We start from the raw sequence: 14,699 nt of genomic DNA on the forward strand, positions 1-14,699 counted from the left end.
TACACCTTTGGCCATATACAGTACTGTGGAAAAGTTCTAGGGACATGCAAAGAAATGCAGTGAGGCAAAAAGAGCGAAATAATGGAAATATTGGAATACTTTAAAGAGCAATAAACAGCAATAAATGAAACAAGATCAACATTTGGGGTGACAACCCTTTGATTAAAAAAAAATGCTTCACAGTTTCTGCTGCTTTATAAGGAAATTAGCTGTTATGTTTTCTAGGAATCTTACAAAACCAACCAAAGTGCTTCTGGAGACTTTTACACTTACAGCAAAAATCAGTATGTTTTTATGTACGCCAATATGAAAACTGCTTTATGTAACGTGCTGCCGTCTTTACTGACATATAAACATTTTTCTAGAACATTTCGTTTTTGCTTAAAAACTAAAGTTTGGAAATCTGAAGTGTTTTTGAATAAATTACATTGATTATTGAAAAACATAGATGTCAAAAATATAGATATTTTTAATTTGTTTTGAATAAGACCTTTTCACAGTACTGTAACATTAAAAAACTGCAGCACACAGCATTGTGTAATGGTTCACCCCTGTAATGGATAGGTAATGGTGCTAGCAGAAAGAATTCTCTTTTAACATACTATTTTGTATAATTCACACCTCTATATCAGTTCGTCTCTTTAAGCTGGTTGGAGGTGTAATGTATAGAACTCAGCTCTTCTTCCCCAGTGCACCTTAATCGTCATACAGAGGACAGCACCTCACCGGCTTCCTCTCTCTCCTTTCTGTCAGTGTGCTCCACATCCAGCTCTGTGAACGCTGGCTGTTTGATCATCATCTGATCTTTGTCACTGGAGAAAGTACCTGGCTCCATGCCTTGGTACTGAGCAGTTGGGAAGGAGGTCCTAGAGATGACGCTGGCATAGTGTTTTTTCAAATCTGGATCGGGACAGAACAGGTACTCGTATAGGGCTGCTGCCAGGACTCCTCCCATTAATGGACCCAACCAGTACACCTGTAAGTGGGAGCGTGAGAGACAGAGATGTTTTATAGCGTGATTTTCAAGAGTACCTTACAATATTATACAAATCTGTAACTGCTTGCCAATGGCTTACACTGATATATACATACACTGCTCTCATATCTGAAAATTTACAATCAATACCGATACAATCAATAATTTTCCTGGTGAACTGGCAGGTATCTCTCAGGTATTGACACTAGACATCTGGCCTCTGATCCAAGTAAAGTAATACAATCTTGTCTTGAAAGGCCTGGTTACTGTAAATTATATGGACAGGTGGAAATCATATTGGACTCAGCCCCTGAAAAAAGTCCTTGAGAGTAGCTCCTAAAGCACTGCGTTGTATTGCTTTTCCTTCTACCACATTCTTTTCTGAAGAAGCCATTATCACTGACCTTCACTGTCAAAAGGATGGCCTCAAAATAGAAGCTTTCTCTTCAGCTTAACTCCTCTCCTGAGTGTAACACTCTCCGACAGAAGCTCAGTGCACCACGCATACATATGGCTCAGATCCTTATGTAACAGTGGGTGTCCTCAAAATGTCTATATGATGAATGTACCTCACTTCGGCCTTTACTACAGTACCTCATGCTGGCAGACAGAAATTATTAAAAAAAAGAAAAAGAAATAGAAATATTTGACACACCCAGTGGTTTTCCCAGTGCCCGGTGATGACAGCAGGACCAAATGAGCGAGCAGGATTCATACTGGCACCAGTGTAGGGAATCTGTTAGAACATACTCACACACAAACAAACACACACACACACACACACACACACACACATACACACACACACACACACACATACACACACACAGTAAAGTTAGGAGAAAAGAATAGAAGATAACACTTGAGCTTCTAAACACGAACTCTTTAAAAGGCTATGAAGGTGTGATTGTCTATACAGTGATATTGTGTGTGCTTTTAATAAATTTGCCCACTAGTTACTAATATTCATAAGATTATTTTCCTACTAGTTTCATAAAAAGTGTAATGAACTTAGCAGTAGCATCTGTTAGCTATTGCATTTAAGAAGAAGAAGAAGAAGAAGAAGAAGAAGAAGACATGATACAAATCAATAATATGGCTTATTTGATACAACAAAATTAAACTTAAAAAAATGCACAACCAGTTTTGCACAACCAAGAGATTTGCCACATTTATAGGGAAATTCCATTCATTTAAATCACACTTGCTTGTAGCATTGATTCCACCAATGCAACCATCACACTGTGTTAAGCAAATGTATCTGTTCAAAAAATTGTGATTTTGAACAGTGGGTAACAATATGGAGAGTTGTTGTCACAGCTTAACTAAAGAAACAGGATATATTCCACGATGGATTTAGCAATATTGTACAACTCCTGAGAGTCAAATAACCAACAAAATAACCAAAAAAAAAATCAATTTCTATAATAAAGTCTATTTAATCCTGCTATGCCTGTACATAAAGAGCAAATCGAGGACACCCTTCATCTTTAGCAACACCCTTAGGTGCGGCAAGCACACATCAAATTCTCTGGGGACTTTTTGGCATAAACCTGATATCAACACATGGCAGCACAGCTAGGTTACAATTCTCCATGGAAGAGCACTGCTTTGAGACCCGAAAAAACACCTGCCACACTCAGACATGGAAAATGCCCAATAGGCTGATGAGCATAACAACTATGCATGCTTCACCCTTTATGCTTTACTTGTGTAACAACGTGATTCGACACATGCATCTACTTCTCTTCTGTGATTCTTTAAGGTACTGTCTGTAGGTACAGTTGCTTACTGTATAATAAATTATCATAATTTGTTGTAATTCCTTCTGGATCTATTGCACTCTTAATTATGTCAGTTGATTTAGAAACCCGACTCACGGCAAACAGGTGCCCTATGCACACCGACAGGCCGATAGCCAGTGCTGTTGAACCCTTCTGGTCAGTGCGCTTTGGGTCACAGGTAGCAAAGATGGTGAAGACAAGCTCAAAGGTGATAAAGAGTTCAACCACCAGGGCGTGACCAGCAGAGATATGAGTGCTGACCTAAAGAGAAGTAGAGAACAGCGATTAGGAAGTAAGAAGGAGCTGAAAAAGATAATTAACCAAGAACATTCCATCTTGAGGATTGCTGGATATAAACTATATCTTTTTGTGTGCATTAGGCTCTGCATTACACTAGATCCAGACCTGCGTGTGTTCTTGACACATTATATGGGCAATGTTCCAGTTGGACTGTAAAGTAGAGTTTGCTGAATACAGAAATGTGTGAAATTCTCATTATATTGTTAATTAGACCATTCAATATAGCAAATGAAAAGTATGATAAAGTAGTACATACATTATTAATATATTGTCATATTAAATTGTACACTCAGGTAAACGTCAGTGCACAAAAAACCTTTCCATGGCATGTCCAGTCACATGCTGAACATTCAACAGTAGACATACAGTATTTTATAACATTACAGCTATACTTTAGAAAATGGGATGCAGTTCTGTCAGCTACAAAACAATGAGGATGGAAGCCATATAGGTAAATTCATTTATTCCCAATGACATAGGATAATTACAGCTAGGAGGACTTTTGTGCATCAACACACTGTCAATATACTAGACTTTTATTATCTTCCCATTTATACTCTATTTGGTCAGAAGTAATGTACAGTATGAGGACTTTTCAGGCATTTTACTCCAAATAAATTGAATTAACATGGAGCTGGAACCCCTTTGCTGTTATAATAATATATATCTATGGTGAATTCCGTGTTCCGGTTCATCCTAAAAGTGTTCAGTGGGGTTAAGGTCAGGTGCTCTGTGCAGGGATCTTGAGTTCTTTCACTCCAACCTTGCATAACTTTATGGATTTCACTTTGTGTTCAGGGGTTTATTGTTTTTCAACCTAATCTATATTCAGTCTATCTGGAGCCTATGTGTGAGTTTTATTTGTCTGGATTTGGAATTAAAAAGAAAACAGATCAGTTGAAACTCAATTATAATGGATGTCTAAAGGCAGTTTAAGAAGTCTGTCAATAACCACTAGAATAAGTGACTAACATGAACAAAAAATCTTCTAATCTTATTCCCTAACTATGAAGATCTACAAATAATCATGTGCATCATATACAATCTAACTGACCGAGGTGACCCCCAGGTTCCCTCTGACAGCTGGAGGAGTCACACCATACAGGATAGCTGCTCCCAAGATTGCCCCTAGACACTGTGCTCCCAAATAGAAAATGCCCTTTGCCAGGCTCAGCTTGCGAGTGGCCACCATGGCCACTGTGACTGCCGGGTTGATGTGGGCGCCGCTGATTTGGCTGAAGCACTGGATGAGCGTGGCTATAGACAAGCCGAAACAGAGAGAGATGAGAACGAGGTCAGGAGGAGGAGGAGTGCTCTCACTTGTGGTTGCTGCCCAGTTGATAGTAGACCCCAAACTGAGCAACACAAAGATCAACATGGCCAAAAACTCTCCAGACACTGCTCGCCAAAAACCCTTTGTCCACACGCCCTTAAAGGCAACCATAACTTGATCACACGTGCAGGGGCACGAGGGCACACACCTCCTGAGAGAACAGAAAGACAGGAAGAGAAAGATAAAGGTTTGGAACATAAATGCATTTGGTTTAAAGAACACTTGTAAAATAAGTTCTGTAGTGTTTGGCTTAGACATGCGTAAAATTACTCTAGCGAGTAGCAGCCAGTGACTATCCATCTATTTTCTATAACTTTATCCTACACAGGAAAAGCAAACAAGGCGGGAGACACCCTGGACACGGTGCTAACTCATCACAAGGTACAGTCACATATACTTACACCCTCATTTACATACTGTGGACAATTCAGAGATGTCAATCAGCCTATAACACATGTTTTTGATCTGGGGAGGAGTACTCTGAGGAAACTCCTGAAGATTGCATGCAATGTGGATGCAGGAATCAATCCCCCAACCAGAGGTGTGAGGCACACATGCTAATCTCTTATTAAGAGTACAAAAATAATTCAATACATCTTAAAGCAAACATTAATTAGATAATGTGGATTTAAGCCACAATTATAAAACCATAATTTATCTATGCAGAGAAGATTTATGAACTGAAACAAACCTCTATTTTCAAACAAACTTTGCCCTGCACAACCACCTGAGTAGCGTGTAAAGGGTGCAATGATTCTCCAGTTTCACTATGTATACAGTATGTAAGCACAGAAAGCTGCTACTCGATAAACACCGATCACTCGTGATATCTGTATCTGAAGATTTAAAACTATATTCACTAGGGGGAAAAAGGGGAACAAAACTTCCATGGTCAGCACAGGAATATTCTATATAAGTACTTGGCTGCCTGATCCCACAGCATGCTATAGCACCCACAAATGTCGGTATTTCCACTTGTAGTCAAGTTGAATTAATTTTTGAGGATGTGCACAAACAAGCGATGCTCCATGATATGTGTAGCAGCCCTTTTGCATAGACATAGCTGAAAGGAAAATGTAACTTTCAACTTTAATTTATTATTAATAAATTTATAAATAAGAAATAGTTATCACTAAAAAGCAAAAAACTTTGTTTGAAAGCACTGTGAACATTTCAAAATTCCAGGGGAACTGGGTTAACCTGGAACATATAACAGGGCAGAGGAAATCCTAGGCAGGATGCAAACTCATTGCAAGGCACAATCAGAGATGTCATTGGACAATTTATAACAATCAGCCTACAACACAAGTCTTTGGACTTGGGAGGAAAGCTGAGAACAGTGAGGAAACCCCCTGTAACACGTGAACATACAAACATTGTGCACACAGGGCAAAGGCATAAATCGAATCCCCAACCTTGGGGTTGTGAGGCAAACATGCAAACTACTAAGCCACCTATTACAGTATCCATATCTTAGAAAAACTGTAAGATACTAATATCTATTCCTGTTGCCTGCTACTGGTTTATATATCCGTATATATAACTTCACCAGGCAAATAACATGTAATACAATATTCTTAATTGGTCTCCCATAAACATATGCTGTGTTAATACACCATCTGCCTCCTTAAAGAGAATCTCCAGTAATATGTCATCTACAAATGTTTCATAAACAAGCAAACAAACAAATAAACAAACAAACAAATAAGTCAAGCTTGCATAAATAAAGATAAATTCATAAGTCATCATAATGCAGGAGTCATTGAACTTTTGGGTCCCCTTCTAATGTGGAAAAAAAAACCTTTTCCTGTTATGATCATTGTACAGAATTATTTTATTAATATAATATGTTCAAAAGAAAAGTCTTACATCACATCCCAAACCAGATCCTCTAATTATCAGCATAATTCCTTGTTTTATTTAAAACTGCAGATAAAACGGATGCTACATATACGTAGTATATGTATATATACGTATATAAATATTTACTGATTATTGTAAAGCATGGTATTGAGGGACATTACCGGGACACGAAAAACACAAACACAGGCTACCTTTTAATGGAAATTGCACACAGCTGACTTACCGAAAACGACCGCAAATTTGGTTTTGGTCAGAAAACTCCTCTCTCATCCCTTAGTGAGCAGCATTCTATTTATGAGAACATGTAAAAAAATACAATCAATCTGCAGAACCAGGAACGCGCGCTCTCTCACACACACAGTGGTGCGCGCTTCTCATGTGCGTGTGCGTGTGTGTGTGTGCGTGTGTGTGTGTGCGCGAGCGCGCGCCTCAGCAACAGGCACAATGATTTCTTGCCTTTCAGCCTTATTATCCAGAATATCTTGGCCATTATTTCACTTAGAGAACTCGTATTAAAAACACAAATACTGTCATTCTTAATGTCTGTGCCAAGGCCACTAAGTAATACACCTCAGGCTCAGAGAGAGAGAGAGAGAGAGAGAGAGAGAGAGAGAGAGAGAGAGAGAGAGAGATATTTTTTTTTATGCCCTCAGGCAATTTTGTCATAATAGAGACCCTGATTGTTATTTCTATTATCACCGATTAATGCAATGTGTTATTCATGAAAATCCCGTAAATATGGATTAAAAAAATTGCTATTTTAATTATGTTTGGTGCATTTAGTACATTGCAGTATTTAGTATTTAGAGAGAGTTCAAAAGAAAAGTCTTACATCACATCCCAAACTAAAAAATACCACTGAGAAAATTTTATGAAAATCAGTAAATATAACTGCAAAAAAACAAAACAAAACAAAACAAAACAAAAACGTTGTATTGTTATCATTATTGAATATCAAATATATGAATATCAAATATATGAATAAATATAAAGAAAGATACAAAGAAAGTAAACCAACACAAACCCATAAATTAAGACAAACAAAACTAATAATTTAAATGTAACAGAAGAAATGCCACCGTATACTGTAAATGGAAGATGACCTTTTCTCTGTGCATTGCTGTAAGCCCTAAACAAATGCTCCAGCTGACAAAAGATTTAGCACTCAACTGTCAATCAATCAATCAATCAATCAATCAATCAATCAATCAATCAAGAACTTTTTACCGGGATAGAAGCAAGTCAAAATATCTTTCACCTATTATATTTTAGCTTTTACCATTCTTTTTCATTTCATCATTTCATGCTTTCTCTTGTCTGTGATGTGAGCTTGATTTTGGTTTCTTGATTTCTTCTGGAATTTTGTGAGCGTGACTTCATACAGATGAGCTGTGTGGCTGATCAATATATCGTCGCTGTCGGGCGGAAACCTCGTATGTCCAAATTTTGTCAATTTCATATTTTTTCACATATCGATGCTATTGGTCTGTTATTTCTACAAGTTATTAACCAATCTAAAGTCTTGAAAATAGCTTGAGCGCAAATCTCATAACTCCATTGGACACTTCAACTGTCCACCTCTTCCTCACTCAGCGGGAGAGCTTCGCGGCATATTTCTCCTCAAGAAGAGTCGCAACGAATCAACTGAGGTAAATGTCTTCAAAACACTGGGCTCAAAGAAAAAAAAATCTTGACCCCCACTAGTTCTGGTGCTCGTCTGAGGACAGGAATTTAGTGCAAGACAATCCACTGCAACGCGGACTAAACCCTTTCCTTAAAAATACCGGTTTTGGAGATACAAGGATTCCGCCTGACAGCGACGATATGCAACTAGTCCGAATTTGTTATGGTAAATCTGGAGGAAAAAGCTAAATGATAAATGACAAATGAGGCCCAATATTTGTATGTAATACTCATACTAATTAATTAAAAAACCCTCCAAGATATTTTTTTTTACTGTGGCTGCCAAAAATGCTTAATTTTGCAGCAGTTATTTTTCTAAAATCGTGACTACTTGAATTCTGAAATTGCATTCACACTTAAAACTCCTACCACTTAAGACATGTGTAATTGTCGAAGAGGCTGATTGTGTGCTGTGATGACATCACTTGACTCATATTGGCTTAAATCTGCTGAAAATCTGCTTTAATACATAGACACCAGATAAGACAGAAAAATTCCTCAAATACATGGTGTGCTAACTGCTGAGGCTTATACGCCATATAGCACAAACTGATCGAGAATATCTACAAAGTAGTAATGTTAGGAAAGGAAGATTTGCCTGTCCTCGGCTGTGAACCGTCCTGACATTCACCTTAGATTTTAACCAGATATGTTGTAGATCGTAGTAGAATTGTAATTTGAATTGAGAGTAGAATTATCAATAATAAATACAATTCATATCTTCAGGCAGACTAGCAAAATATCATATACAGTAGATACAAAGATGTAAACTTAATTCCTTCTCTTCCCTCATGCATTGGCTGAGAGCTCCTGTCTGGCAAGATGCAAATTTGACACTGAAGGGAAAGTTTTGAAATACTCTTATGCTAATCAGCTAATTAATGCTCTTACGCTAATCATCAGTACATAGTAGAATGTAGCTGTAAAATCTTTGCATTATTCTGTAGAGCAAGATGCATTTAAACATTTTAGAAAAGACCATTTGTCTAGATATTTACACGGCAGCTCCATGCGTTGCTTGCTGTATAGTTTTTGTGTTCTTAGTTTTTTGTGTTCTTAGTGTTATGGAGTTTTGTGCTCCGTAAATCACAGACAAACCCGAAATTTTAACTAAGCAGCATGTGTTTGTGGCCTGATGCTATTATGTTCTCATTATCAGGAGGCTTGCAAACATCCCGCGTTGTGTAAGTAGGCAATTCTGAATCTTCACGCGGGCTTAGGCAATCTGAATATTTGTTCTAATGAACTTCTTTGCCCACAATGTTCTCACAGTTCTTCTTCTTTTTTCCAAAAGAGACACAAATGATCCTCTAACCTTTCTGTTTTATCATAACACAAAATATTTGAACACCCTATCAACTCATTATATCAACTCAGGCCCTGGAAAGCAGGAATCGGCATTATGCAACCATTATATAATGTCTTTTCCTCTTGGGGAACATGGATGATTGTCTTCAGTGAGGTGATATGTGGGTCAAAGAGAAAAAGAGTTTTCAAACAGAACAAAGTTCTTCATAAAGCCAATGATATACCACAGAGATGTACAGGTGCATCTCAATAAATTTTAATGTCGTGGAAAAGTTCAATTCTTTCAGTAATTCAACTCAAATAATGAAACTTGAGTATTATTTAAATTCAGTACACACAGACTGAAGTAGTTTAAATCTTTGGTTCTTTTAATTGTGATGATTTTGGCTCACATTTAACAAAAAGTCAAAACATTAGAATACTTCATAAGACCAATAAATAAATAAAAAACATTTTTAGTGAATTGTTGGCATTCTGGAAAGTATATTCATTTACTGTATATGTACTCAATACTTGGTTGGGGCTCCTTTTGCTTTAATTACTGCCTCACTTCGGCATGGCATGAAGGTGATCAGTCTGTGGCACTGCTTTGGTGGTATGGAAGCCCAGGTTTCTTTGACAGTGGCCTTCAGCTCATCTGCATTTTTTGGTCTCTTGCTTCTCATTATCCTCTTGACAATACCTCATAGATTCTCTATGGAGTTCAGATCTGTTGAGTCTGCTGGCCAGTCAAGCACACCAATGCCATGGTCATTTAACCAACTTTGAATGCTTTTGGCAGTGTGGGCAGATGCCAAATCCTGCTGGAAAGTGAAATGAGCATCTTTAAAAAGCTTGTCAGCAGAAGGAAGCATGAAGTGCTCTAAAATTTCTTGGTAAACAGGTGCAGTGACTTTGGTTTTCAAAAAACACAGTGGACCAACACCAGCAGATGACATTGCACTCCAAATAATCACAGGCTTGTGCAACTTGGGCTATGAGCTTCTCCACCCTTCCTCCAGACTCTAGGACCTTGGTTTCCAAATAAAATACAAAACTTGCTCTCATCTGAAAAGAGGACTTTGGACCACTGGGCAACAATCCAGTTCTTCTCAGCTAAGATGCCTCTGACATTTTCTGTGGTTCAGGAGTGGCTTAACAAGAGGAATATAACAACTGTAGCCAAATTCCTTGACAAGTCTGTGTGTGATAGCTCTTGATGCCTTGATCCCAGCCTCAATCCATTCCTTGTGAAGTTCACCCAAATTCTTCAATCGATTTTGCTTGACAAACCTCTCAAAAGCTGCGGTTCTCTCACTTGGTTGTGTATCTTTTTCTTCCACACGTTATCCTTCCACTCAACTTTCTATTAACATGCTTGGATACAGCACTATGTGAACAGACAGCTTTGTTGGCAATGGATGTTTGTGGCTTACCCTCTTTGTGAAGGATATCAACGATTGTCTTCTGGACAACTGTCAGATCAGCAGTCTTCCCCATGATTGTGTAGCCTAGTGAACCAATTTGAGAGACCATTTTTATGGCTCAGGAAACCCTTGCAGGTGTTTTGAGTTGATTAGCTGATTAGCATTTCACCATATTTTAATTTTTTGAGATTTGTAAAATGTGTGTTTTTGTTAAATGTGAGCAAAAATCTTAAAACTCTCAAAAGTCTTAAAAGTACCAAAGACTTAAACTACTCCAGTCTGTGTGTACTGAATTTATATAATACACAAGTTTTACTATTTGAGTTGATTTACTGAAATGAACTTTTACTAAAAAATGAAAATTTTTGTGGTGTTTCTATAGCGTGAATATGTATTGTACGTGAATATGTATTTATATGTGTGATGCCATGAAACCATCCAGGGTGTATTACAGCATACATTGTGGCCGGTGTTCCTGAGATTGGTATTGCTCTAAATCAGTTGATTTGGATAAAGCAAGTGTTGAATAAGTTAAGGAAGAATGAATAAATAATATATTTGTTTTTGTAAAATGAGCAGCATATAGCTGAAAAAAATAGTTTTTGGTGTAGATGAATCGGAATAAAATGTTCACTTTAATACTAATGATGATTTTATTTTTTAAACATCATATTTTTTTCACTTGACATGTTCAGTCGCAGATGAATTGACACTCTTGAGAACAAAAATGATTGAAAATCCTAAGCCTCAATAGACTTCTTTTTTTAATAAAATCTTTTCCTGTGTGACAGCACCACCATCCCAGAGCACATGAAGCTTGCCAGGATAAATTGGAATAGAATTCCAACTTCCTAACCTGTGTGACCCAGAAGTCTCTTAGATAGGGTGGCATATGCCATCCTTCCAAGTTAGTTAAAGTATATTCATAAACTCTGACCACTACATAATAGAAGCTGACCATAGATACCATGTGGCACCTCTGGGAATTGACCTTGGCATCCAGCACTGAGCTCAGACTTCATGTCTTGGCAGTGTAGAAGCACTGTCTCAGTCCCCTGGGGCAAAATGATATCTGTCTCTTCTGGTAAGAATCAGAGAAGTATTCATGGATGCACACAGTGTGCTGGAAGATAATGTTTCTATGTCCAGTTAGTAAGTTAACTGTTGGAAGTATTGGGTTTATAGCAGCGTCCTATGTGAATTTCACCAGTTTGATTGATAGAGCAGTTTATTCAGTTGAATCTTGGATAGAAGGTGAGAGAATAAGCATGAACTTCCTGGTTATTTCATGACTTTAAAAGCAAACCTGGTTAAACAAATCTTTAGGTGCTTCCCAAATCGCACACCTATGCACTATATTGTAGTATAAATATTAGTGAGTAGTGTGTTCACTCTAAAAAATCCAACAGGAAGTAGTTCCCAGATGATGCACTTATTCAACTCCCCCCAAAAAAGTTTGGAATGTTAGAGACTTCATGAACTAAATGCTTGCCACTTTGCTTACTGTATGTAGTGGAATAGGGGCTCTGTTGAGCAAGACATCTTACAAATGTCATGAATTTACACACACTGTGTGTGGTTTTTTGCAACTTTCAGGTTTTTTAAAAAAAAAAATTCTGCGTATTTTGCTAAAGCTAGCGAAGTGGGAAACTGTTTATACTTTTAGTTAGCAAAAAACGTTAGAGTTCCTTTTGAAACATTACTAGCCTAAAATTCATACAATAAAGAGTAGAGTACGTAGTGCATAGATTATTTGGGACACAGCTTTTGTGAAGTCTTGCCAATCAGAGATTTGAGTACATTCTGAATCTTCTGAGTACAGAAAAGTACGACTTTTTTTTAAACTGCTGACTAAAGATTCTACACATACAGTATTGTTTCAACCCTTGATCATTGCAACACTTTCTCTTTCTAAGTCCTTTCTTTATGTGCCAGATCTCCTCTAAAGATCATTCTGAATGCTGCTGCTGGTCACCTGGCTCACAACCTCCCAAAGTTTTCAGCTGAAGTTATTTCACTGGCTTTATGCTGCATGAGAAACAAATGCAAAACACTCATGTTTGTAGTCCAGGCATCAAAGGGTGGTGCAGAACATTATCTATTCACTCTGATTCAGAATTACAGACTTTCACCCTAACAAAGGTCTTCATCTTCAGGGCACTTGGCATGCACATTTCTGATGTCTAAACATGCTCATAATGCAAGATCTCTCTGCTTCAGTGTCATGGCTACACAGTGGTCCAAAACACTCCGTCTCCATTCCTTTTCAGCCAAGATCTAGCATCTTTCTCTGTACTTCCTTTCTATCAAGCATCTTTTTAAACTGCCTTTCTATTTTTTAAACAATTTTCTATTCTGTTCATATTTGTATATCATTTATCCTATTATATAATTTTTTTACAGTATACTTTGTACATTGCTCCTTGTATTGTTTATGCTCTTTGGTCTGTGTGTTTACTCCTCACCTAGACCACTCATGTGCTTCTACAACCATCATTAATGTTTTAAGATATGAGCCTTGGAACATGCACCAGGTGCCTCGTCTCGCTGATGCTCCAACCTAAAATTAAAGCCTGTATAGATTGATAAAGAAGGTGCACTGGAAGGTCAACCACATGTGTCGTACATCCATAAAGAATTAAAACACACATATCTCATTGTAGTTTACATTCCTGTCAATAAATTTAATATATCCTGAACTGCACTTGTTTTTGAACGAGTCCTCAACAATCAGTCTGTAATCATTTTAATCAGACCATACAACCTAATTTTCTAAGATAATTATAGCATTATAGTTGAGACCAAGATGAAGACACTGTCTCTCTATTTATAGTGAATGAGGAAGCGCCGTAAGGGGGCAGCATAACTAATGAATGAATTTGTTTGGCTTTATGAAATAATTATTAGGTTTACCTTTCATTTTTCTATGCTGCTTCTGAGATTTGAGAGATAGACTTTTGTTTCGGGTAACAGAATGGATGTTATTTTTCAAATGGTTTCATTATAGAAGCGTGAAATCCTGCTAAACATAACATGTCCATGAAAGTTTTTTTATTATTTTCCAGTTATGATTTCCTTTTTGAGGTTAATTCTAGATTAATCTCTGTATCTCTATATCTCTCTATTTCTCTGTCTCTGTTTTGCATATTGATTTTCACAGGATATTGTACAAAAACAGCTCAAAGGGATCAGTAGGAGGTTAGAGAGGGATTATTCATCACCATGTCTGTGCATCATTTGCAATCTAATTTAAAATGTTGATGACCAGAAGGTTTGATGTTACTTAAATAGACTTTGTTTTTATATCTTGCTGTAGATGAAATGAACTTTTGGCTGGTCTCCACTAGGAAAATGACCCCCCCACCCCCACCCCTATTAGATTATTAGAGGTTATATTTAGGGATAACAACATTCATTAGCTACATAAATAATTATCAATGTAAGGTCATTACAAGGATATTGTGTGTGTGTGTGTGTGTGTGTGTGTGTGTGTGAGAGAGAGAGAGAGAGAGTGTGTGTGTGTAAATTAATAAAGTTAACTTAATGTTTAAAAGGTTGAAATGGTTAAAACAATGAAGCAGCTGTATATAAAATACTTCTTTTAGGGTGGCTAGAAAAAAATACAGTACCTTCATTGCCTCGCACCTCCGGGTTGGGGTTTGATTCCCACCTCCACCCTGTGTTTGAGAGTTTTGTGCTTCAGTGGTTTGCTCTGGTAACTCCAGTTTCCTCCCCAAGTCCAGAGATATGCATTAAAGGCTGATTGGCTTCTCTAAATTGCACGTAGTGTATGAATGTGTGTGTGAGAGTGTGTGGTTGTGACTGTTTAGCACCATGTCCAGTGTGCTCCCTACCTGTCCTGGGAGACCCCTGGGACGGACTCCAGGTCCCCACAACCCTGTGTAGAGGAAGATTTCCATTTCTAGTTATAGCACTTGAAAACATTTTGAAACAATATACAGTGATATGATGAATGCCATGGCCATCCATCACTGATAGCACAAAAGAGCAAAGCTGGTCCTCTGAGTCAGTTCGTTGGCATTTCT

General features: G+C 37.6%; 1 protein-coding gene across 1 annotated transcript; it reads right to left on the reverse strand.

Moving 5' to 3' along the window:
- Positions 1 to 567: 567 nt before the first annotated feature.
- aqp4 (aquaporin 4) lies at positions 568 to 14,322 on the reverse strand. The gene is made up of 6 exons (XM_060865039.1): positions 14,283 to 14,322; positions 6,480 to 6,544; positions 4,115 to 4,544; positions 2,857 to 3,021; positions 1,632 to 1,712; positions 568 to 976 (listed from the first exon to the last, which is right to left on the reverse strand). The coding sequence occupies exons 2-6, from the start codon at positions 6,524 to 6,526 to the stop codon at positions 704 to 706; spliced, it is 996 nt and encodes a 331-aa protein (XP_060721022.1). The 5' UTR covers positions 6,527 to 6,544; positions 14,283 to 14,322; the 3' UTR covers positions 568 to 703.
- Between the last annotated feature and the right edge of the window lie 377 nt (positions 14,323 to 14,699).

This window comes from Tachysurus vachellii, chromosome 3, assembly GCF_030014155.1.
Source record: "Tachysurus vachellii isolate PV-2020 chromosome 3, HZAU_Pvac_v1, whole genome shotgun sequence".
Taxonomy (NCBI): domain Eukaryota; kingdom Metazoa; phylum Chordata; class Actinopteri; order Siluriformes; family Bagridae; genus Tachysurus; species Tachysurus vachellii.